This window comes from Plectropomus leopardus, chromosome 23, assembly GCF_008729295.1.
Source record: "Plectropomus leopardus isolate mb chromosome 23, YSFRI_Pleo_2.0, whole genome shotgun sequence".
Lineage (NCBI taxonomy): Eukaryota > Metazoa > Chordata > Actinopteri > Perciformes > Serranidae > Plectropomus > Plectropomus leopardus.
Window position 1 is genome coordinate 18,888,038 of NC_056485.1, and position 27,392 is coordinate 18,915,429.

Genomic DNA, 27,392 nt, shown 5'->3' on the forward strand with positions numbered 1-27,392 from the left:
GAAATGAGAGCCAGGGAGGAATAGAGATGAGCGAGTATCAAATATGCACACAAATACGTGTGAGGCACTTTAAGTAATAGTATCACTGCGAATGAGGTATCTTTCGATCTCAGATAGGATATCTCGCTGCTGGGACAGGAGTAGGCGGAGAACAGAGTCTCTGTACGTGAGCAGGGACTATCAGGGGCTTAATTGGACTCACATCAAATGAGAAAGACTCAAGAGAAACTATGAGTAATTGAAAACGGATCTCTTCTTTATTCTGCCGTTAAGAGGAGATGTGAGTTATCAAAAGAGAGTGTATTAGTGTGAATGTTCTCCAAGTACACGACTAAGTAACTGACTTTTTGGGCTCTTTGGTCATGTGTCAACAAGAGGCTCCAAAATGATCTCTGAAACAAACTCAAAGTCCTATAAATAAGGGAAAACTTTGGCAACATGTCAAAGTGGAACTAAGCTGATTTCAGAACAGATGTCAGTGTTTTTGGAGTTGAATCCTAATAGGAACTAAAGTCACAATATCTTGACCTCTGCTGTTTCTATTCTGACCATTCAAAAAGAATTAAATGGCTCGCAGTTGAATGCCTCCGCAATGTGTCTCTATGTCTCTAAACACGTGGATTTTGCACTCAAATCTTCACCCGAGAAGCGGAGATCTCTACAGTCAGCACAGTTTTAGTGTCACCAATTCAGTATCTGATCAAATGTCGCCACTATTCTTGAGTAATGGTGTTGATTAATGGCGGTAAAAATGTTTTTGCAGAACATAATGACGTCAAGACATCACTAGCGTATGCATAAATGTATGAATTTTTGAGTTATGGACAAACAAACACAGGTCACAGTGACCTTGACCTTTGACCTACAACCACCAAAATGTAGTCAGTTTATCTTTGAGTCAAAGTGGACATTTGTGCAAAATCTGGAGAAATTGCTTCCAGACGTTCTTTAGATATCGCAGACACAAGAATGAGACGGACAGACAGGACGGACAATCTGAAAAACTTGGCTGTCACCGGTGCAGAGGCATAAAAACACTCTAATAAAACTATATTTTTATCTGATTTCGAGTTTTTAAGACTCCAATGAAGATCTAAAGTTGATGTGTTGGTCCTTTATGACCTGTGCCTTTTAAGACTTCTTGGATTTCGTTTTTTGTACTTTTATTGCTTCCATCTTCCCTTGCATTAAGTTTGTTTCAACTGACTACATATCCACTAGAGCTGGACCCAAATATACATCTATTCGGGTACTTGTTAGCGGGTAAGTATTCGGTTTTCAATTTCGACATTCGGTTATTATTTTTTTCTTTTTGCAGAGGAAAAATGTCATTTAGTGTTCGTTAAACTGCTGCTGCACATGTCACACACAGAGTGACAGGAATCATTATTTAACCTAATTGTTATTGACGAGTTGGTCGACTGAGTCGAGCCATTTCAGTGTCGGTGTGAGCGCTCTTGCCGACCGAAGCCCTGATTATTTGCTGTTGATTAATGGTATTTGGGACAGCCCTAATATCCACTATTATATATTATACATTGTATTTGCATGTTTGATCTGCATAACTAACTTGTTCCTGTGTGCTAGCAGGTGCTCGTAGAGCCCAAAAGTAGAGCTCAGTATATCTCAGGACCCTGGCCCCTTATGCACTTTCACACATATATATTTACTTCCTGCATTACGCATTCACGAACCTCTCCATATCTCTCATGAACATCTCCATCTCTGCCTTATGTGCTTCAAATAGGCTGCGATTATTATCTTCCCTTTTCAAACAGGAAGCTGTCATCCTGTAGAGAGGAAGTCCCGGCGGTGCTGGAAGTACCTGTTCTGTTTTGCAGAGCCTGACTTTACTCCCCGCCAGGGACACCAGCACTCTGCCTTTGTAACCGCGGAGCTCCAGCAAGCCTCGCTTGTTTGTGGAGGAAGGGCGGGGGAGGCTGTCGGAGCGCTTCTGGGAGCCGCAGGCGGGGGGGCGCGTGGCCGTCTGAAGAGTTTCCATCCACTCCTGGCGCTCCCCTGTGGACATGTGCACGAGTGAGAGACGGAAACCGAGAAAAGAGAAGAGCATGTGGATACGAGTGTGTGAACGAGAGCGAAAGTGAGAGAGAAAGAAATCAAAAAAGGCCAGAAAGAGAGCTAGACAAAGAGAGATCAGGGCATCTTAAAGTCTTTGAATCACAGTGTTACATGTAATTCATCATTTTTACATCCCTTCAGTGAGGCTTGTTGGCTGCTAAACCTCCTCTGCATACTGATACAGAAAAAACCCAGTCTGAAAGAAAACTAACTGAAACACGGGATGAGCTATGATTGGTGAAAATTAACTTTAAATTAATTTAGCCCCTGGACCGAAAAAAAAAAAAAAAAAAGAATATCCTGCAAAGCTGAAAAAGTGCAAAGTCTAGCACTCGAGATATAGATAGCTGCTACTCTGAGATTTGCAAGCCTCGAGCAAGATGTGGCCGGGGTAATTTGAGTCAAACACACCGCCTAATTAAAATATATAATTAAAGTATATAGCTTCTAATGAGACACTGCTACACTTCTGTGAATCTGTTCATTCGTCTCAAGCTGGAAAACAATGGAGTAAAATCACTGAAAGGTGTGAAAAAGGAAAATTATTTTAAAAAATAAAATAGCAAATAAATAAATAAATAAACTTGGGAAAAAATGTATAGAACAATATTTCTAATTATCATAATGAAGAATTTGAAATTATTTTTACATTATTTTACACAATTATTATGCATTTTAAGCACCTTTTTTCAGATCTTTTCCTTTTTACTTTTTTTTACGTGGTTACGTGGTTTCAGTGGTTCTTTTGCTAATTTTCAGGTAGTTTTCTTGTACTTTTAACAAATTTCTTGCCAATTTTTTGGTCATTTCCTAAGTTGCTTGTTGCAATCAAGCCAATGTACCCAGGTTTTAAAGGGTTACAATACTTTTCATATTCTGAATGTCAGATAAAAAGTTGTGACGTGCTGCTGTGATCTCAGTCATTTGGTGTCAGGTGGTCATACATTCAGTCAAAGCTCTTTTAATTTTGTTTCTCTTTCTACTTGAGTTGAAGTTCCAATAAAATCAAACATGTTTAATATTATTGTAAATTTTGCAAAGACAGAGCAGATGAACACACTGTTTCATCCATTTCTTACATTTTTGCTTCATGTTTTTGGTTAAGGACGGTTTAAAAGAGATACCAATATCCCAAAATGTTTATATATAGTATTGTAACAATAGCTTAATGCATATGGAGATATTCAAAGCTTGACAGGTCCCAGGTGCCTACTCAAAGGTGCTATTATATGATTGGTCAATAATTTTTTGGGGGGGGGGGGGTTCAGAAGCTGGCACTTTACACAATCCGTGTCTTCAAAAACCAATTTGTCCTTGAAAAAGAAACTGATTCCTCTTAAGTTCCTCTTAAGTTATTGTAAATCACCCTGGATTACCTCAAAGCTAAATGGCTCAAGTGTAGCGCAGTGCATCGTGTTCTGTCCGGGGTTTACATCCAAAGACGTAAACTCTAAAGGCCTCTCAGATATCTTCCTCTGCAACTTTTCAAACGGACATAAAAGAAGACATGAAACCGGCGCTGTAAAGCCCGTTCCCCTACCGCCCGAGACATTGTGCTATCAAAGCCAGCAAAGTGGAAACACAAGAGATACGAAAGGATTGTAAACACACGCGCTCACACATCACAGGTCCAACGCAGCACCCACTGTGGTAACTGTTCGATACAAGACGGAAAAAAAACAAGGAGAATCAGAAAAACCTCTAAACTGATATGAAGACGCTGGGATGGACCTGAAAATTTGAGGAAAATGCATCAAGGCATCCTTTTTTTTTTTTCTAAAGTTTTTAAAAAGTGAATCCAAACCTGTGCAGCTCTCAACTCATCATCCCGTAAACAAAAAACACAGTGACAGAATGACAGACACGTTTCTGAAATACTCAAAGTGACAAAGACAAACAGCAGTGAGCACTCGTGTGGTCAGATGGAGGCTTCACACACCCCCGTCTTCAGGAAGTGTATTTTTGGATACACATGAATTTGAGCAAACAACAGGATGGAGGATTTCGATAATGTTCTCCAAACAGAGGACGTGATGTTTGACATGTCACAAAACACGTGAACTTTTTTTGGTAAACAAAGCGTGCGCTGATTATTAATGCAATATGAGCTGAATTGAGTGCTACGATGCCATCGAAACAAGTGGCTGATTTTTGAATTTGCTGATTTTTGTTGATTTTTTGAATATGCCAGAATGTGTCACAATGACAAATACCATATTAGTCAGTTTGCATAAAATCAAATTGTTTTCAACTCTTACACCAGACCAGCAAAATCGATCCTAACCAGGGATCCTACAGCTTAAGGCAAGTAGGATTTTAGACTTTTTGAGATTGTTAAATGCCACTTGGAATGAAAATTGTGACCAAATTTAAAGAAATGATGACTGAAGGCATATTTATTGTAATATGAAACATAACTCTTTATGATGCAAAAGATATTCCAAAAATTCTCATTTTTATGTTACCCATTACCTATTATTTTGAACTTTTGCGATGCAATGTCAGAAAATGGAAAGAAAATTAAGACCAATTTTAAAGAAAAAAATAATTAAGGCAATTAATCCCTTAAGGGTAGGGGAATTTTTATATATTTTTTTAAATATTTATTGTAACATGAAACATAACTCAGTGCAATGCAATGTCAGAAAAAAAATACTCATAATAATCTCCAATGTCTTAGCATTTTTAAGACTTTTTAGAGATTGACTTTAGACATTTTAACGCCATTTAAGGCCTCATTTTTAGATTGATGGAATTAATGCATTCTAAGAATATTTAAGGATGTGCATGTCCAGAAGAACTGCATTCCCAGTACATACGGCACTGGAGAAAAACAAGTATTTTTCACGTTTTCAGAATTTTGGCATCGACTTGTTACGGAAATATCTGTTCTTGTGCCATCTCTTCTCTGTATTGCCAAATCTCTTGTTTCTTTCACATTGTTCAAGATAAAGATGAAAAGCCTTTTCTTGGTGTAATCACTTTTCATCTTTATCATTGATTACGATGCTTATTATGAGCCAGTTCTTTGCCAAAAGAGAAAAAACAGAAACACAAATCATGTCACCAGAATCAATGGTACTATTAGCTATGTAGGTTACGGAAACACAAGGAAATGTTTGTAGGAGGTTAACAAATAATACTGTTGAAGCATGCCAATTTAAGAATAGAGAGAATAATTGTTTTTTTGGTAATATTTTATTGATCTCCGCATTGGAAAAAAAAGTGTCTTCTCACTTTCTTCCCACAGCTCATCTACTGAGCAGAGAGACCTGGAGCTGGTGGGATTCAGTGTCTCGCTCAAAGCAACGACAGTGATCACACAAAGAACTCTGTGTACTAGACCGCTGAAAAATAGATTCATTGGACATCTCATTATCTCCATGACTATGAATATACACATATTTATGTTTATGTTTATTGAGGATCCCCATTAGCTGACGCACAAACGCCAGGCTAGTCTTCCTGGGGTCCTAACACATATTTAGCTTGTTGCCTGTAGCAGTTAATATACAAAACATTCTGCACATTTCTTTCAATACTGGCTTATCACCTGTGTTTTGTTGATTTTCAACTGCATTAATAACGACATCCTGACTTCCTGCAACGCTCAACGCCTCGTATCCTTCTCAGTCAGCATTAATCATAGCTGTCACCACAGCGTGATCCTGATTGAGTAAACTGTGCGCACAAGCAGTTTCACATTGTGAAAGCAGTTTCACATTGTTGAAAAATACAATATGCACATGCAAAAAAATAAACACTGAAAGAAGGATGAGATGCATTAATTGTGAAATTTTTGTTTTTTTAATGTGTGAAAAGGCTATTTTGGGTAAATCTTATTTGTGTTTTTTAGAAGTGTAACCTGTTTTTTTTTTTTATTTTCCTTCTTTTTTTTTTTACATTTTTTTTTAAAGTCGAACCTATTGATTATGGCCAATTAAAATTTTTTATAATTCTGACCTGCCGATTTTGGCAAATTAGATAATTTTTTTTCTTTTTTGAAGTCCGACCTGCCAAGTTTGGCCGATTCCTGTTCATTTTTGTCTGACCTGCTAATTAAGGTTTCTATTTGACTGTTAGCATTTTTTTGTTTGTTTTTTTAAACTATGACCTGCCGATTTTTGCACTTTCATGTTTTTTTTTAATTTGTTCTCTGCAGTTTTTTTTTAAGTTCTAACCTGCCAGTTTAAGCTAATTCTAATTTTTTTATGCATTTTGGTTGTTGTTTTTTTTGTTGTTTTTTTAAGTCTGACCTGCCTATTTTGGCCATTTGCATTTCCAATTTTTCCTTTTTTTTTTAAAGTGTGATTTAAGTCCACTAAAATGTTTTTAAAAATCTGACCTGCCCAATTTTGTGGTGTTTTGATTTCCATTTTTTTTTAAGTCTGTCCTGACGATTTTGGCCAATTCAGAGTTTTTCTTTCTCAGAACTATAACTGACACTATACATTAACATTCTTCTCTGTAATGAAACTCTGATTGTATGATCAGAATCAAACAATGACTGTTACATACCCAATGTTTTTCAATAATTTTTAGCATTTTATAGACCACCATTTAAACAATTAATCAAGAGAACAATCAGCTAATCAATAAAATAATGATAGTAATTGTCAGTTGCAGCCACTCTTCACAGTGTCCTTCACTTTACGGTTTAAACAACTGAGTGCAGTTGCTGTTATCTCTCTGTTTGGGTTGACCACATTTTGGATGCGGTCCAGTTATCCTCAGGTCTGACCTGGATCACTAACTGTCCTCGGGTTGTTTTCGACGGGTCGTTCAGGGTGAAAACTCTCCAGCTGTCAAAATCTTAATGAGATCTATCAGTTCACATTAAAATATAAAACATTCTAATTTGTTATTATAATCATGCATGTGTTACGTGTAATATTTAAAGAGAAGCCCCCCCCCCCCGGCTAGTTTGACAGAGCAGACTGTGAGAGTGAATTACCCTCAGAGTGACTTGCTGCCGTGTCCTTAAAAAACTCCTCCTGCAGCGTGGCACAGGAGCCAGGCCAGTCTCAGTCACCTGTCAATCATTTTGACCTCACATTGTCCTGAAATGACCTTAATTACCTTCTTGACTGTGTGACATTTTGTCCTCTGCAGACTTTGTGCACATGTGCCTGTTTTTTATTGCATGGATGTGGTGTCAGAGCTAACCAAAAAATGAGTTAGACTTAAAAATTTCACTTGAACGTCCCCCTCAAGTTGGAACAACTTGGACAGAAAATTTCGGTACACCAACTGCAGATGTTGATGTAATTCACATAGAAAAATGGTGAACAAAAGTAAAGTTTGGTTGATGGTAAGAAACTTTTTATTAATCCACGTATTGCATATTACTTTTTTTTTTGCACACGTCTGCAGGTTGCTTTATTTTTGTTTTTTTGGTTTTTTAAGCTCTCTGTCTACCCTCATTTAACACAGATTCAAAGTCCGTTAGAGTAATATTTAAGTGATTTTAGGGAATGTGAAGGTACAGAAAAAGCGATCAACGTGTTGTTAAACGCTTTGAAACGTGAGCAAATTGGTTAAATATTTTTACCAAACCAGACATGGCCCAACATTAACAAGGAATTAGTAAAATGTTACAAAATATTATCTAAAAATAAACAAAAATAAATAAACAAAAAAATGCGGAAAAGTTTTGAGAAACTTAACAAGACATGGCCAAACAATGAACAAGAAATTTGTAAAATGTTACAAAAAAAATGACCTTTTTTTTTTTTAAGAAATCAAATCAATGTGCTCACATTTCAAGGGATTATTTGCTTGTGAAAGGCATCTAAACTCAGCACAAGACAACTTATATTGATCCGGCTTTGGAGGGCATTAAACACTCTGACCAATAAAATAAACAAAAAACCGTCTTTGCGGTGGCCTTGCGTTTTCAAAATATGACTTAAAAGCTCATACACACACCGAAATCCTAAAAACGTCTTCCCCACTCTGGAAATCGGACCCTCCTAGGAGTCTGCGAATCCAGTATCTGACCTTGCACGGAAACATATCCACTAACATCTGAAGAAAAGTTTCTCTTCTCTGAGTATCCCACTCCTCAACTCACTAACCTCCTGAGCTCCCAAATACTGTATCCGCTGGCTGGTCCCAAACTCAGCTCTGGTCTGGCTGCCCCACCAGATTCTTATGAATTTACAAAGAGCTGGTAATCAATAATGAATGGCCTACTCAATTATTGACCGCTCTTTACATCACTAGATTTTACTGTTCCGTTCCAACCCTTGCTTTCTGAGTTCCATTACCTGTCCTGCGCTCACTTATTTGCCTGTTCATTTATTCAGGGCCTTCCTCTCTCTCTCTCCGCTCTCCACCCGAGCTGTCAATCTGACGGGGAGGGAGGACAGCGGCGAGGGAGGGCGGGAGGATTGAGGAAAAGAACTTGAGGAGACATTGGCATGCCTCTATGCCTGCGTGTTAGCATGTGTGCATCTGACTTGCATATGATTGAGTGCATGCTTTTGTTTGTATGTCACACCTGAACCCTCCGAGCGAGCTTGGCAAAATTATTTTCGCTCGGCGCGCAAACATGGCCTTACCTCGGCGTGCATATGAAAGAGAGAGCGCGGCAACCCAACTGCCACATGGAGCTTCATCGCTTGTTAAGGGATATATGTATAGCCATGTATTTCAAAGACTATTCCACTTTACATGGAGAGAGACGAGGAGTGAGGCAGATAATCCTCATTGAAAGTGGATGAGATGAGAGCCAGGTCCACTTAGCGCTCGACAGAGATCTTAGGAGCCGCCCACACTGTCTCCATCAACAGGAATAAAAAAAAAGAAATAAAAAGAAGAAAAAAGCAAGAGCAGAGGAAAAGATTTGCTTTGTTTTTCCGTCATTCCAATCCTCTCACATACATACATTTACAACACAGAATACAGTGTTTACATTACTCTCCACTGAATTCACCAGTATTACTATATTTTGGAGTGATGGACTCTGAGTCTGACTTGAGCCTAGCCAATTCAAATCCAATTTTAACTTACCATAGATATAATGGTATCTACCCCCACCCAAATTATGATGTGTTGTCACTTGCCACAGTGAACAAAGAGTCCAAAAACATTGAATTTTTTTGATGAATTGAAGTCTTAGAGGTCCATGTCTAACACTGTGAGCAGGCAACCAAAAAACAGCTCTCCAGTTAATATATTAATAATATCTGCAAGTTGCTCTGGTGCTCCATGGTCACAAAATCTGACTAAATAGTCGTGAATGGAGCTCTACAGAAACAAACACACTCCTCACCAACTCACACTACCGCCACTACCACTCATTAATTAGACTGTTGCTGCAGGGCCATTAAACTTAATGATTTATTCTCTTTAAGCTGGAAACAAACAACAGCTCTCTAATTCACATATTAATAGTATTTGCAGATAGCAGTGGTTCTCCATGGTCGCAAAATGTGACTAAATAGTCACGGTCTGGAGCTCTGCAAAAGCCCTGCTTTGTGTATGTGTGTCTGTGAGAACTGCAGAGCCATAGACGAAAGTGAGAGCACCGAAACATCATGAAAACATGAAAATAAGGCAATGAACAACTTCACCAGAAATTTCCTAAAAATAAGCAAAAAATAAATAAATAAAACGTTAGGCCTACAAGAAGCAAAATTAGCAAAAAAAACAACAAATAAATCACACAAAAAACAAAGATAAAATAAATACATAGGAAATAACCTAAAAAAGCTAAAATAATAATAATCTAATAATTATAATAATAAGAGGAGTGCTTTTTCTGTATCACAATTTTAATGATATATCTCTAATTATTTTAAATACAATTTTCTTAATATTTTTCCCTTTTTTATGATTTTAGAATGAATCTATCATTCTCTCTTTTAGCTAATTTAGGGGATTTTCTTGCCACCTTGTACTGATTTCTTGCTATTTGCAGGACATTTCATGCCAAGTTACTTATTGCTTTTATCTGCCATGTTTTTGAAAGAAAATCAAATAGACTTGGTCACATCTGAAAGGTTTAAATGCTTGTGAAAGGCATCTAAATGGAGCATAAGAAAACTGAAGCCCATCCAGGTTTCAAAGGGTTAATTATATTGAGGAGAAGTTTGCTAACTTGCCACACAGACCTCGGCTCATTTCCCCGGTTATATATGCTCACCACCAGCTGGGAAGCTAATATTAAATTGTTTTACTGGGGTGTAAAAATGTGAAATAATACAAAGTGAAATATGTACTATGGTTAATACAAGTCTACTCCCACTCTGTGTCCTCCCGAGTTTATATTTCTGCCATCATTCTCTCTCCGGCCTCCCTACTTATTCTCTTCATCTCTCTCTTACCTTCTTTTCCTGTCATCTCAAACAAAACTAACATGTGTTCTGGAGCGGGCTTTGTGGAGAGGCAATTGTCGAAGCATCAGAATACAAATCATCAGCATTTCTTTACACCATAAATCCCATCTTCTCTCTTGTAGAGAGCATTTGTCTGCATCCCCTCCCCACCTCGCCAACACTCCCCTCATGTCCTGACCGTTTTCCATCACTCTCTGCTGTGTCTCTTCCTGCCAAACTCTCCTTTCTTCTCCCCCCATTGCCTGCCACTGCTCTCCCCATCACTCCCTCCCCCCTTTCTTTTCTCTCCTCCTGCCTTCCTTCCTCCTTCCATCGCTCCTCTCTCAAGCTGACAGTACCTGAGGGAAGAGGCCACCTGCGGACCAAGTGGAGAATCAGCCGACAGCTGTGTGCACACTCTCTCCGGTGGCCTTCAATTATTCACTCACTTCTCCCTCCTCCTTCTCCCTCTCTCCATCTTCACTCTGCCCTTTTCATCTCTCCCCGCCGTCTCTGCCTTTACCTCTCTGTTGCTTCTTCACGCCGAGATTGCGTGTCTGCTTCTCTCGCTCCATCCATCCCCGTTATTCCCTCATTTATCCGCTTTCTCCCCCCGTTTCCCCCTCTTCTTCTAATGCCGCTCCTGGATGCCTTTACACACTCCTCCGGCCATCACTCCACTATTTTCTCCCCCTCTCACCCCCCAGCAGCTCCATACCTTCACTTCACTACTCTGTCTCCTCATGTCTCCCTCTTTCTCATGTGTTTCCCCAAAGATTGATGACTCTCCGCCACAAGGCGAGTGGGCCTGTTTAAAGATGCATGAGGTGATGAGGCCGACTTTTCTCCTCCTTCTCTCTCTCTCTCTCTTTCTCCCTCTTTTCTCTTCCTCCCAACCCTGTTTTCTTCTGACAGCGGCAGCCACCTCTGCGAGAGGCTTCCCACTGATCCCAGGCAGTCAGAGGCCACCTCCAAATCAGACAGCCCCTTCTCCCCTCCCGGCTCTTGTCAGGACGGCTGAGTGTGACGTATGATGATCGGCCGGCAGACAGTGTGATAAATGACGCCGCTGAGGACCCTCAACTCATAAACAGACAAAAACGGCTGGCAGATATCGATATGATGATGCACTGAATCTGAGGACGGAGAATGGCTGGTGCTCAGTGTGGTGAGGAGAGATGACAAAAACAAAGTTTAAAGGGAGAGTTGCAAGCTACCGTCATTTAATGCCGCACGCTATTATTTGCTTAAATAATTAAACCCAACAGGCTTATATTTGGGACAGGCGTCTATGCGGGATGGGCTTTTAATTCCTCTCATGCATCACTGTTGCCCAGCAAAGATGGAAATGCATTCAAATTATTTATTTAACCCTCTGAAACCTGAGCAAATTTGGGAAGATGGTAATAAGCAACAAAAGAAGAAATGACCCAGAGGTGAGCAAGAAATCTGTGAAAAGTAAAAATAATTACTTGAAAATTTTCCTAACAACCTAAAAAGAAAAAATCACATTGCTTATTAGCAATTCAGGTCCAAATTATGTCACACACACTTTTTCCCTCCTGCAGCAGTTTTTTGTTGGGCACCCAAGATTAGTATCATCAATTCCCTATATGACCAAATGTTGAGTAATGGGCAGAAAAGTGTTTGTGCACAACATTATGATGTCACAGCGAAGCTCACTTTGGAAATTTTGGATATAAAATATCATCACTTCATCATTTTATCCCATGACACATTTATGTGAAATTTTGTCATAACTAGCATGTGAATTCTTGAGTTATTGCCGAAACATGTTTTGTGAGATCACAGTGACTTTAACTTTTGATCAATGATGACCAAAATCTAATCAGGTCATTCTTGAGTCCAAGTGGACGTTTATGCCAAATTTGAGGAAACTCCTCAAAGCCCTCTTAAGAATTGCAATCACGACATTAAGATGCAAGGTGACCTTTGAACACCAAAATCTAATTAGGTCATCAGTGAGTACAAGTGTTTGTACCAAATTTGGGAAAACTCACTCATGGCATTCTTGAAATATCATGTTCAAACGGGCATACAACTGGAAAACATATTGCTAATAAAAACTAGTCTCATATCCTCAAAAAAGTTGTGAAATATAGACATTAAGAGTACTTTAAAGTACTCAGCTGACTCAGCATCACAATTACTTCTACCAGAGCGATAAACAACCAGCTGAACTTATCAAGAACAATAAGCAGATACTCAATATCAATGATGAGCAGGTCAGGTATTGATCATTCAGATGCCAATATGTCAATAACTTGCACTGAGGTCTCAATGATCTATTTAATGTTCCCAGATAGTCACACAAAGAGTCAAAGGTTCAAAACCGTGTAAAACTTTATGATCTCACTCATCCGCGTGAATCAGAGTGCGACCGACACCTGACCCGAGAGACGGACCCTCGATTAGTGAACGAGCAGTTTGACCTGAGCTGCCTAATAGACTGCCATCGAGCAGGCGGGAGGTAGAGAGCGGAAAGTGTCTCTTTCCCCTCTCATTAAAGGCCGACACAGACAAAGCTTCCAGCCCAATGACGATAAGCAGAGACGAGTCTGACGACAGAGGGATGAAGAAAGGACAGAGGAACCAGACTATTAAAGGACGGTGCCTGGGAGATTTGAGAATTTGGTCTTTTTTTTCATACACTCTGTCCCTTTAGATAAACTTAATAACACAGGTTCAAACGGGGACATGGAGTCGTTACAGTCACTGAGACCTCCCTATTATATCCATTTACTAACTAGGCATTCTGGTAGATATTTGCTTTCATTTTAAGAGTAAAAAAGGAGAAGATCAACCTCTATATGGTAAGTAAGGAGGTGGAGTCTTAGCTTAGCATAAAGACCGTGAACAGAAGAAAAAGTAGTCTCCTTTATCCAAACCAAAAATTCCTAGCTTTCAGTCAGTGTTGTTCACGAGCTAAAACCTTAGCATGTAACTTGCTCTAAAACCACAAACTTCACTCCAATCACTGTACAAAACACACATACATAATATTGATCTGCATATATCACACCAAGAAAAAGCTAATTTCCCAAGACAGAACTAGATCTTTTGGATCCACACCTTTAAATCTGCCAACTCCACCAGCTGACCAGATAGACGCTGCTATCAAGACTCTTCTAAATCAATTAAAGGAAGCAATTCATAGTTTCAGCTCCAATCTTAAATTCCTGCCAAAACCAATATGTTGGCATGACTACGCATCAGTGTGACTCAAAATGACGTCAGAATCAGGTGTTGGTAAAGGAAAACTGAATCTCCACTTTCCAACGGAAATTGGTTAGAATGGATGCATGTCGGACCGAGGATGGGAACAAACGAGCTGACAATTTCGTCTGATATCTAGCTACTATTTCTTTACATTTGGGCGCCTTGCAAAATGATTTTGAGTGGTGTAAAATCACACTGAACATGTCCACTTAGAGAAATGGCAGTGAAAAAACTGCATGCGGAGAAAAAAAAAAAGACAAAAAGAGTGAAAGAGATGAGGCAGACGATTACCACATTTCGAGAGGGTGAGGTAAGAATGAGAGAGACACGACAGAGATAAACAGAGAGGGAGGGGAGAGGGAAGGACTTGGAGAGGTGGGGAACAAGAGAGAAAAACAAGGCTAGACAGGGAATCAGACGGTCAGAGCGACAGTGGCAGACTGACCGGCAAAACACAATGAGGAGCTGATAGGCGATCAGAAAAAGCAGGAAAGGATGTGCCGTACCTTCTCTTTCAGCCCGGAATACAAAAGTCCGAAGGGATGTGACGACCTCAAACTTGTTGTCACCGAGACCTCGCACCTGTCTAATAGCACTGGCGAGGATCATACCTTTAGAGTACATCTCCTAAAACAGAGAGACACAAAATCAAACAGATATGAGACAAAAACACACACACTAAATAAGTACACAAACATGAGCCAACACACACGCAGCACCACACATACTAACAACGTGACTCAATTGTTGCTTATTCCTATTATCTGCATCTGTAGACCCACAATTACCGTTTTCGAGCGCATTGTTTGCATCAATAGATGTGTAATTCTGAGCTGTATTACCGTCGGCTAGGATCGCATTCACTTTGAAACGCCACCGACAGACATCCTCATCAAATTAGAGCCCATCAATGCGGCGTCAAATTTATTTGCAGAAATAGCTTCCCTGTTCCCTTTCAAGCGAGAACTTTGATAAATGGCACCAGCTCTTGGACAAGAAGCATCTCAATCAAAAACCTGGAGCAGAAATACAAACAGTATATCTTTTCATATGAGCTGTATATTGTGAACAGAACTTATTGTGCTAATTTTCAGGTGCGTTCTTGTATTTTGGGTTTCTGCAACAACATGTTTACATGCTTTAATGTTCAAAAAAATCCTTTATTTTCCTCATATTGTCTGTGCTGGGCAGGGAATGACTGGGACTTGAGTACAGCGGCACTATTTTACCATGAAAAAAACACCAATAAAAGCTTCTACTGCAAACCCTTCCCAACCTGACATGTTTTGGTGGGAATATGATCCAAAATTGGGGAGAAATAAATACTGGAATCCAACACTGCATGTTTCCCTGCTACATGTAGCAGTGTATTTGCTACTAAGTAATGACTATAACAGAGTTGCTACCCTTATGTCACAAATTAAAGGCATATAAGCAAAAATCACCACAACTAGACATGCTGCAGCAGGAATATGATCCCAAAACGGGTCAAAATGATGTTAGCATGTAATTACATGTAGCAGTGTACTTCTATCCAATGAATGGCTGTAACAGTAAAATTGCACTTTCTACAGTGAAAAATCACCAATAAAAGCTTTGAAACCAAATCTTTACAATCTATGACACAAAATATGGGAGACATAAATAATACTAACAACAAAGATTACATGTGTCCTTGTGTTAGCATGTAGCTACATGTAGCAGTGTACTTGCAGTCTGGAGGAATGAATGTAATGGAGTGAAACAGCACTTTTTACACTGAAAATTCACCAATAAAAGCTTCTAAACCAAAGTATTTACAACCAAACAGGTAGGAATATGATTCAAAGTCATGGAGAAAAATCAATAATATCTGCAACCAAGATTTCATGTTTCTCTGATGTTAGTATGTAGCTACATGTAGCAATGTACTTGCAGTTAGGGAAATGACTGCAATAGATCAAAATGGCACTTTCTACCATGAAAAATCGCTAATGACAGCTTTTAAACCGTGGGAGACGACAGGACTTGAGCACACTGATCAATATCAGCCTTTAATAGTGCAAACAGACTAACGTTTGAACACCACTGTGTCTTCATCTAATTCAAAAGGCTACATGTTCTTGGATGATGTGCATGGAATCTTATTGCCAGGTCTTCCAAAATCTTCCCATCCACATGTTGCAGCAGGAATATGAACCAAAATCAGGAAGAAATCAACATTGACTACCAAGATTACATGTTTTCTGATGTTAGCATGTAGCTACATGTAGTAGCGTAATGGAAAATATCTAATGAAAGTTAATAAACCAAAAAAATTCACAACATATTGTAGCAAGAATATAGTCCAAAATTGTAGGAATTTACCAACATCAGCAACCAAAATTATCTGTTTGAGAAAATCTCAAAGGCAAAATTAAATCCTTGGAAACAGTATTCAGAATGGTCTAAATCCAAGGTTTTTGCCCAAATTGATTACTTTCACATATCTTTACCTCAATATTTAAAAGTTTTAATATGCACACTTGACACTGTAACATTAAATATATGACAGAAAACAAGGAACTGCACAATAAGTCCTCTTTAAGGAGGCAAGGACACATTTGCGTTGATGTGATCTTTGAAATTAACACCAATTGCTCAAATTATAAACTTGAAAATATGTGCGATTTGAAAAGAAGGCGCAGGAAGCAGCCCAAAAAGTTAATTACGCTGCATTAAAGATCCCCAAAAACACAAGAATAGCACACACAGAGCACAGTCATTTGGGTGTTAGGAGACATCATAAAACAAATCTACAAGCTGAAAACAAACTTCTCAAATATTTAAAAAGAGACAGGCATGCTGTAGTGGGGATTTGGGTAAAGCACAGGAAGCGCTTGTTGGGTAAAGTGGGATTGTGCTGTGTGTGTATTGTTTCATTACCCCCCGCGTTTTCCCCCAGCAGCTCTGGCAGAGGCATCCAAATAAGGAGGATGTTGCACTGGAGGCTTGGTGACCCTCTTTACAGCCTCCCCATGACAATGGCAATTAAAGCACTGGGTCATTGTCAATATGAAAAGGAGACAGAAGGAGCGAAAAAAGAGAAATCAAACGTCAAAATTATCACTTCTAAAGAAGCAAGGACAGCCCGGCACTGCTGATGAATCAGTATTCAAACTGTGATGCGGCGAGGATAACAGAGAAATGCCCTTAAAGTAGTTGGATAAAGCTAAGAACATGTCAGATTGTAATGTTTTTGCAACAGAGTGAACCGGGGGGACAGTGCATTACACTGCTGTAGCGGCGTGAAAATCACCGGGTTATAAAAAAAGGAAAAGAAAGGGGTCGTTGCAGACATTGCATTATTCATGTCGATAATGTCATTATCATTGCAAAGTATGAAAAAAAAAAAACAGACAACCCTTTTTTTCTGTCTCTCCCTCTCTCTCTCACTTTGTCGCTCTTCAACGGGCTTGACCTGAATTTTGATTCTCTGCAGTCCTGTGCACAGTGTACTGGTGTGTGGTGATTGCCATGCACAATACTGCAACACTGTATTCAGAGAGTGCGAAGGATGAACCGAGGGAGAAAAAAAAAGAAAAAGGAAGTGAACTTCTGACTCCCTCTCGCCATTCTTAATTAATCCAGTGACCTTGCCAGCCACAAAAGCCTATTTCTAGAAACCATACAGCCAAAAATACACCATAGTCGGTTAGAGAGAGAGCGGGGGCGGAGAAAGAGAGGATGGATGGATGGATAGAGGGAGCGTGAAATTTGAAAAAAAAAGAGGAGAAATTAGGTTTGTGTGAAAGGCCAAGGAGAGGACTGAGAGAAAGAAAATGAAAAAGGAGCGTGGAGATGGAGTTTAAAAAAAAAAGAGATAAAAACAGAAACAGTGGAATTCCATCATCGGGAAGCAGCGCAAAAAGAGAGACATCATGTCGAAGCGAAGAAGAGGGTCAGGGAGGGGTCCTTCTCATATTAAAGCAGGATGTTAACAATGGCAAGAAGTGGCTCAACCTAATTACCGACAGCCAGTCTTGTGCATTTCTCTCCCTTGGAGTTTCACACCAATATCTCTCATTTTTTTCTCCTCTCTCTAAATTTAGCTTAAAGGAAGGTGAGGAAAAGGAGAGAGCGTGTGGATGGATTAGCTCGGTGGCTGATAATTACAACCCGGTATGGGTTAACGGTAATTAATTGTTTTAATTCTACTTTCGGGGTCACGGAGGGAGGGGGTTGTTTAATTGCGAGTTGTGCATCTGTAAATACTCTGACGGCGGAGTCAGTGGAGGGACGATGAAAAGGAGCGGTCAGCGTTGCAGACATTGCACGCCGCCCACACACACACACACACACATAATGTTTATGGACTAATCTCAAGAGGAAGGACTGCCAAGGAAGCAATGAGGCCTAACTATCTTTCTTTCTCCAATAACAGACACACCTGACTCGCCTCCTGCTGCCAAAGATCTCCTCCACACTTATTTCCCCTCACTCTGACCTCCCTCCCACTCTCCACTCCCTCACTCCCACATCCTCCCGTTACACCCTCCCAACATTGTCATTTTGCAGGGCGGTGTCAGTCCTTTTTTTTTTTTTTTTGCGGCGTGGATAACTGTGAACTGTCCTTTCTTTTCAAAAACAACCTGGTAAACTTCAGGAAACAATTAAGGCAGAGCAATGGAGCTAAAGCCTACAATAACGGAGGCGGCGTGTGGAGAAAGCAGGGAAGAGGGTAAAGAGGGTGGAAAGAGTTTTACCACCAGCATGGAGTTAAGGTTTCTGGCACCGCCGCAGCTTTTTGCAATGGAGGTATGAGGACACCAACTGGTCGCAGCACAAAACTGCAGCTTACAGGAAACGCCTGTGGGCAACAATGCATCCTTACTCAGTGTTTCACTAAGTAGGGGTGCCTTAAGGGTTTTTGAGATGCAGCTTCCTAGCTGTTTCGATGCAAGTCCAAGTTAGGTATGTGGTCTTTATAAAGTTGCAAGACTTTTAGGTCTCTGCATGTTGACCATGAAAATGAGACACAACATTGTCATTTCAAACCTGTGTTAAATCATTTAGCTCTAATAATTAAACATTGAAGGTATGTGTCTAAGAAACATCAGCCTGGTACTGAATTATTGCTTTGTAATTGTTTTATAAAGTCAAATACAGAGATTTTTGGTGTCAGGTTTTGGGTTATGCTCACCCCTTTGAAACCTGAGCAAAATTAGCTTTCTTTCTTTAAAAAACATCAGAGGGAGGCGAGCAACTTTATAAGAAATGGCCCAAGAATTAGCAATAAATTAACAAGCCATTACAAGAAAATTACTGAAAAATAGGGGGGGAAAGATAAAATAACCTCAAGAAAGTGCATAAGATATTATTTTCTTCTTTTTTCTATGACATCATTACAAATATAGTTTTCTGGACATTATTTCTCTTATTTTTCAATTTCCATGTCACTTTTTTTTTTTTTTTTTTTTTTTTGCAGTTTGCAGGTTTTTCTTGTCTCGTTGCTATATTTTTTCTTGTGTTTCTAAAGTTTTCAGATGTTAAAATGCTTGTGAAAGGCATCTAATTGCAGCACAAGAAAACTGATGACAGTGCAGGTGTTAAAAGGTTAATGTGGATGTATGACTGTATGCTTTTCCATATTTTCTGATATTAAATGTGGCCAAAGTTTCAAATAAAGTAGCTCCATGCTACTATTGGGGAGACATGTAAATTTGGTTGCTCAAATTCTGGATTATATTCCTGCCACAACATGTCTGGTTGTTAAATTTTGGTTAAAATGCCTTTATTCTTGATTTATAACGGTAGAAAGTACCACAATGCTCTGTTACAGTGATTCCCCAGCTGCAAATACACTGCAGACATGCACATGTAGCTACATGCTAACGCCAAGGACAAAAATACTCTTGGTTGCCAATATCGTTAATTTTTCTCTAATTTTCTATCATATTCTTGACAGAACATGTAAAGCTGTATTTAGAAGCTTTTATCTGTGATTTATCATGCTAGGAAATGCAGCTGTACTCTGTCTGTCATTCTCCTGGCCATAATACACTGCTACATGTAGCTACATGCTAGCATCACAGAAAAATGTAATTTTGGTTGCCAATGTTGTTAATTTCTCCCTGATTTTGGATCACAGTCTTGCTAAAACATGTCCAGTTGTGGAGATTTTGAAATAGAAGCTTTCATTAAGGGTTTCTTTATGGTAGAAAGTCCCGCTTTAATATGTTACAGTCATTCCCCAGCTGCAATGACATTGCAGAGATGCCGAGATGTGGGAAACCTGGAAATGCCGACTAATCACAGCATACTTGAAAAAGGGACATTCTTGTCCTTTGTAAACCTATAACCTACATGAGCATATCTGTCACGCGCAGGGACGACCCGCGGTGACTTCAATCAAATTCAACTCTAGCCATGGATCCGATACTACAAGCTCCCCTCTTAACTTCAAAAACTGCCAATTTTATCGTTTGTCAATCTAAAAATATTGATAGAAAGATTTTTTACTACTTTTCTAGAGATCACCTTAAATTCAAGGTAAATCTACCCGAGAGGTAGCACCAGACTTAAATTATATCCGTTCTTAAATGTCTCTCTGTATCATTAAGATCTCTTGGATATCAAAATTTGACTGGGATGTGTCATGCATAAGAAAATAAAAACACAAAAATGCATTAAATCAAAATGTTTTTTTTTTCAGATACACTGCAGATTGCAGCTGATTATGTGACATACTTTGAGCGCAGCAGAAAATGAAAAAGAGAAACACTCGAGGTGTTACAGTAGCTAAGCCTTGGCGCAGTCATCTTGGGAAAACACAGGAGGGAGTAAGCAGAGGGGCTTTCAGGCTTGGAAAGAGAGAGCTTTGCAGCGTCAGACAGACACACAGACAATCAGGCAGACTGATACACTCAAAGACTGATCCCCGATCCTAAAACCTCATCTCCCCTTTGGCCTCCTATTCAGCCTCCCCTCCTCCTCCTCCATCCTCTCATCCCTTCATCCCTCGCAGCCATTCTCCTCCGTCCCTCCCTCCCCTCGCTAACCTGAAGCCGGCTTTCGACTGTTTTCACAAACACACACACATTCACTGACATGCATGACACCACGTCAGGACCCTGAAGACTCCATCTCAGGCCCAAAGCGTTCTCCCGAGTCAATCCCGGTGTTGACGAAATCAGGCGAAAGGGGTGATTGATGAGACGGATTGGATACAACGCTGCAGTGAGGGAGAAGTGAGACTGAGGATCTCGCTACTCTCCCACGCCACCTCCGCTACCCCGGTGATGACATCACCACGGCCAGAGACCTTCAAGCTGCGACTGCGATTAAGTGCGATTAGTTCTGTCTGGGGCTGACAGATCCCACAGGATTTTATACTACAAAAGAGTTTTTCTGGTGTTGAAAGTTGGAGAAAGAGAACAAGCATGGGAATGTTTCAGTGTGGAGGCATTTTTATTTTTGTGTACGGTTAGTAAAGACTGGACAACATGATGGACTGATAAAACAGTCCAGTTCAAGATGCGGTTTCAAAGAGCCTAATCTAAAGTCTGGTGCAGATGCAGACTGCACAAATTTTTACTATGATTTGTGCATGTGAGACACATTTTTACGATTCGAGATGAAAGGGATGCACACTAATGGATTTTTGCAGTAGTCTCGCTGAATAACATGGTAACATGGTAACATTAACATGTTAGCATGTTGGCACTGTCAGTGCCAGAGTAGCAATTTGACAGTAACATTTTGCTCAAATGTGACAAAGCACCACCTGAGATTTATAAGTAAACCAGCATTTAAGTAGTATATTTGTGGTCTGTGTAGAGATATGGTTACGTAGGAACGTGGTTATTAGAGCGATTTAGTTTAATCTACATTTTGCAAACACGTAAGTGCAAGTATGAAGTAAACAGACTTTATTAGGTTCAGTGGCTGAAAGATTTGTAACATCAGATATATGGACTTGCATGCAGGACAGGTTGACTCATTACGACACAAATAATCAAAATTAAAGGTAACTGAAGGTTCAGGGTGGATGATAAAGGGTGGTATATTGACGGACAAATATATAACATAAAAAGTATGTCTACTAGAGTGTATGATCACCTGAAACTGAGATTTGTTGTGTTTTGGTACCTTGGAATGAGCCGTTAACATCTACAAAGGAAGCAGATCCTCATCTAAGTTTCTACAGTATCTCAGAACAGTCAAATCAAACTCTGACTAGATAGGGCCAGCTGCATGACACTGCTTTATTCATTTTTTTATTGGTTGAAAGTGGAAGAGACCACTGCAGATAATCCAGCTCCCAGTAAAAAACCTCCTGAATAACAAACACTGAAGGAATTCTGACTGTCAGACATTTCTATTACTTATTGCCACTAAATTCTGCATACTGTTCCTTTAAAACCTAACAAATTCAAATTGAAGAAAACTGAATGACTTTTAAGGTCAGATAATTATTAGGATTGCCTTTAAGAAATTTTAAGACTTTTCAAGGACCTGCAGATACCCTGTTATAGTTGAGTACTTGCCACTGATAAAACCAGTTAGGCTACATTAATCCATATTAAATCTAATACAGAGTCTTTAAACAAAATCAATCTACGTCCATATGAGCGTTTTAGCACCGTTGCAGTTCTAATCTCTATCCAGACTAACGAGCGTTAAATGCATATCACATGACCATTCACACTGCGCATGCAAGCCAGAGTAAACAGTAAGCATTGCTTCACACGGTAACTGTCGCTGATAGATCGAACAGTAGTCTTGCCTCCTGCACATGTAAGTAGTGGTAGTGAGAAAAAATATTTAACTGCACAACAACTGCTAGCAAAGACAACGAGGTCAGAAACACCTGTAATTTGTTTTCCATGTCAAAATAACAACAAGTAGTCGAGGCCCATAGATACATACAGGCTAATGCAGCGTGTTATGGGCGTGACCAATCAGAGAAGGACACGTCATGGCTTATAATGCCCAAACAGGAAGCTTACAGGGGTGTCCACGACAGTGTCTCCAAACCCCTCCGTTCTGCCCATTCAGAGTAAATTGCAGTGCCATTGTTTTTAAAATAACACAGGGAGAGCTGCGTTCCAAAGGGCTCCATTATAGAGAGGATGAAGGGCTGAAACTTGAATTTAATGTGGATGTAGCGTTAGTGTCGGTTGGTTTAAGTTTGCCTTCATATCAGGTTGGTTATTTTTTTTACCCCTATAAATGTCAAATTAACACGTGATGACACCATAAATATGCTAATTCAGGCATGGCACTATATAGTGACATTTAGCAACTGATGGAGCAGCTTTAAAATACTTTGAAATTGAATGGTTAACAAAATTGCTACTCACTGAAGCACCTGGGGGACAGAAGATTAATAGCATCCAGTCCTTTTATTTTATATTTTTAATTAACTTAAAACTCAAAAGAAAAAGGGGTAAATTAAACATTCTGACACTTTAATGAATTTGCATCTCATGCTTTCATTCTGGATTTTTAAGCATTTATCGAGATTTATGCCTCGAGTTTTAATCATTCTGCAACATACTGCATGACGAGGACACACAAATGCACAGTTCTCCATTTCCGTATGGGAATTTGGGATCATCCGACTGGAATAACCCGACAATCCATAGATCTGACTGGAGATCAATTGTGTAGGTTTTGCAGTCCCTCAATATGGGATGAAAAATGACTTGTTATGTAAGCTGTGCAGCCATTTTTTTAGTCTGCACTCGGTATAACAGCACACATGCACGAGGTAACGAAAAAAAAAAGCCACCGACTCATATTTCAATTTCTGACACAAAGTGGTGCTGAGAGACTTCCTGTCTGTCCATGCAATCTTCCTCTACCCCCGCGCTCCTCTCTGTGGAGGTGGCACTGGGTGGCACGCTGGGTGGCGCGGGGCCTCAGCTGGCCGCACAAAGCAGGGATGACAGAGAGATTGTGCTCGACCTCTCCGGTCACCCGAAACATGATGAAGCCCTCTGCTTTCTCAGAGGGGAGAGTCACATTGGCAGGATGACTTTAAAAAGTCCAAACAACAATCCCTGTTCCCCCTCTCTCTATCAAACACACACACACACACACACACACACAGAGGCAAACTTTCATCTTTCCAAAAACTGGCGTGCCTCCGCCGACAGTGACACGGAGTATAAAGTGCTGACTCGCTGGCCTCCCCGCCGATTCCCACTCTGCCGGCGACAGAGCGTGTCCTGATAAATAAAGCAACAAATTCAATGGAAAGAGAAAACGAGGGGAAAGAGAGCGAGCGAGCGCGAGCGGCCGGGGGAGCGAGAGAGCATGGAGGGCTATAATTAGTAAGTGATTAACGAGCAGGCATCAGACAGGTCCCACATCATTGATTGCGATGTTGTGCAATGCTGCTGCAGCGAAAACGAGCTGGCCCTGAGAAGGGGCGCAGAGGTCACGCTCACACACACACTCAATTGTTTTGTTTTTTTTAGTGCAAGATACATCCAACAGTCATTAGCGAGAACATGAAGGTAAAGCACAATGTGTCAGATAGGTTAGGGCCGCTTGAGACTCGGAGGATAACGCAGAACTTATGCAGTAAAAAGTCTGTTTTGAAGGATAATAACAGAGTTCATGAAAGTTTTAACTCCTAAAGTACAAATCATGTACTCAGTTGTTTTTTTTCTTCCTTTCTTCCAGGAAGCCAACGGAAACTATTAATTTCTCTTTGTTATAATTAGTTCATTTTTGTCGGTTGTTACATCATTGTTGCGTGATGATGCAGATTAAGGGCAGATTGATTTGCAAAGTGTGCACCGCGTTACCTCTAGGCTGGGTTTCAAAGCTGAATACTTTTGAGTACTGACTGGAACACATCCGCAGAGTTAAGTATTGAAAAGATTCTCAAAAGTTGGCCACAAGTGCTTGGTCAGATTATTATTTAACTACTCTTTGATCCAAAGTTTCCTATTTAAATCAGAAAACTTTTCCAGATTGAGACGATAGTTTATTTAAGTAGTTAGGCAACTGACCACTTTTCAGTCACAGCTAAAAACATTCGCACTCCTCCAGGTAATGAATGCAAACTTATTTTAAAACTGGATTTTAAATTATTCTAAATATTTTTAAGACTTTGTTTTTTCACCTTTTGTTTGCATTTTTTTTGCTATTTTTACATTGGTTTTTTTTAATTTAGTAATTAATTGAACCTTTTATCTTATCTTTTATACTGTAAATCTGAATCCTCTATGAGGTTATATAAGTCATTGCTCTTTAAAGCACTTCGAACTGCCCTGTTCAACAAAATGTGCCTTACAAATAAGATGCCTTGCTTAGTTCTTTAAGTAATAATGATGCATAGTGGTGTACTACATGTAAATTAAGGGTTTAAACTCTGTAGTACTGTAGCTGCCACACAGATACAGTGAGAAAGAAATTATTCAGAATGAGGGTCGACAGATTATCAGCCTGGCGATTATTAGGGTCGATATTTGGCATTTTGCTGACTATCTATACTGGCATTTCAGTGCAAAGAAAGTGTGAGCATGGGATAAACATTTACTTTGTGAAACTCCAGGGAGTTACCTTTGTTTTTTCATTTTTTTTAATCTAAATTTCATATCACTTTATTAAAAAAAGGCATTAAACAAAGTTTTGTGTTGGAGTTTTTTATAGTCTATTTTTTAACTACTGACAGAAAAAAAATCCTGCTAATAATTTCAATATCAGACCTGAAAAACCAATATGGGTCAATACTGTCTGTAGTATTCAGTGGACTGGACCCAGAATCAATCCAATGTCTTCTGTCTAGTTACAGGATTTTACAGAATAATTGCACCAGCACCAAATTTAAAACATGTTAAAAAATTACTCAGCCTTAATTACCTGACAACAGTAATACAACGTAAGAGAAAACATTAAAGTGGACAAGTGGGTGTCCCATTATGAGAACCAATCTGCACCCTCAGACCCATAAACGTATGGATTTATAAATTATCTGCACATGACTGTCAAAAAGCAAACTAGAGCTGAAAGTTTATGATAATGACAATCGCTGTTAACAACCTACTTGCTGTTGACGGTGTGTCATTTCCAAGTCAGTATCACAATATAAAATGTGTGTTTTTTGAAGGAAGACAGAAGGTTCTCACTAATCTTTTAAATTGTTGCATCTTAAGAATAATCTCAAGCGCACAGCTGGTAACCTACGTGGTTTGTTTACATGAGTGCACGGCTTAAATGTAATTGTTTTTTTATAGAAGTGCATCTTTAAAGTATTCAGTGTGGACAGATGTTAGGACACTGTGTTAGGCTTAGAAAATACTTTTACCAGAAATTATGACAGGAGAGATTTAAATATTTCAAAGTCACAGTATGGTATATTAAGAATTTTTTAAAAAACTGTTTAAGAGAACATAAAAAGACTGTCGTAATCATTCAAAAACTGCAGCCAAAAGCAATTTGTAAATGTTGGTGCAACAAAAAAAAGTTTCCAGGCTAAACAGGTTAAACTGCAGTATTCCCAAAGTCTTTGCTCTTTTATAGTTTTTTACTTTTTTTTTCAACTCCCATACCGTCACCCCACCTCAACCCTTCCTCCGCTCCGTCCCTCCTCTCTGTGATGATGAGGCAGGCAATGCTATGTGAAATTTCAAACTGTCACGCAGAAGGAGAATGAAGAGAGGTACAGGGAGAGAGAGAAATGCTGAGGGAGGCAAAACGAGAGTCTTCCCTCCCCTCTCGCCTCTCCTCCTTTCTTTCTGTGGGAGCTGGTCAGGTGCCAACATCAATGTACTTTACTGTACGGCTGGGCGGGCACAGAGAGTGCCTGCCTGTCACGCATGGCGTAATGTCGCTCCGTCCTTGCCCCCATTCTTTACACTGCCAAGCTAATGATGATGATGATGACAGAGGAGGAGGAGGAGAAAGAGAGGAGAACACTTAACAGCCGGCTCAGCGGCTCAAGGTATGGATTTCCGTATCAGAGGCGTGACTTCGCCGGCGTGCATGTCAAGGATGTGGTTGTGTCGGCAGTAAGCAGGAGGAGGGAGGGTTCATACACATGTTTACAAATACATTTTTATAACTTTTCCATGACTTTCAGGCAAACTTTAAAGACCGCACATTCTCTGAAAAGACCATCGATACTCCTTATTTGTGCTTTTTCATTATTATATAAAAGGCTTTTAATAATATATATTATTTCAAAAATATTTTTTTGAGAACACGATTAAAGGTTTGTGACTATTACAATTTAACTTGAGGCCCTTTCACATTATTTATGCAAAAGGGGGAGGCACGTTAAAAAAAAAAATTCTGGGGAGAGACATATGTTTTGGGCTTTTTTTTAAAATTATTTTGGCAATTTTTCTTTTGGTGTTTTTTAAAGAAAAAACGTTGGTGATTTTAAACTTTTGGTAAGTTTTGGTTTTTTTTTCTTTAAATTTTTTGGTGATATTTAAAGAATAGATTTTGTGTTTTTTTCCTTTAAAAAACATTAACATTATTTTAAAGAAAAACACTTGATATTTTTTTTCTATTTTTTGGGGAGGATTTCTACTTTTCTTTTTAAAAAATATTGTTTGCTATTTTTTTACTTTAAAAAAAAACACCAAAACTTACACTATTCATCAAAGCCAGAAACACTAGAGAACAGAAATTATTGTTGGATTTTCAAATTTTGGACAATCCTTGAACACATTAAGTGTTATTATACAGTTTTGGATGTATGCATTGCATGACTTTTCCACAATTTCAGGGTATATTTAGTTTTCCAAAACGTGCCATTGCTTTTTGCAA

The 27,392-nt window shown here is 39.3% G+C and overlaps 1 protein-coding gene across 4 annotated transcripts in view; it reads right to left on the reverse strand.

Moving 5' to 3' along the window:
- arap2 (ArfGAP with RhoGAP domain, ankyrin repeat and PH domain 2) overlaps positions 1-27,392 on the reverse strand; it is a 141,454-nt gene that overhangs the window by 99,934 nt on the left and 14,128 nt on the right. For all 4 annotated transcript variants that reach the window (XM_042511854.1, XM_042511851.1, XM_042511853.1 and 1 more), the window contains exons 8-9: positions 14,147-14,267; positions 1,826-2,019 (exon numbers count right to left, since the gene is read on the reverse strand). In XM_042511854.1, the coding sequence (XP_042367788.1) occupies positions 1,826-2,019; positions 14,147-14,267 (315 nt within the window). The remainder of the gene's footprint in view (positions 1-1,825; positions 2,020-14,146; positions 14,268-27,392) is intronic.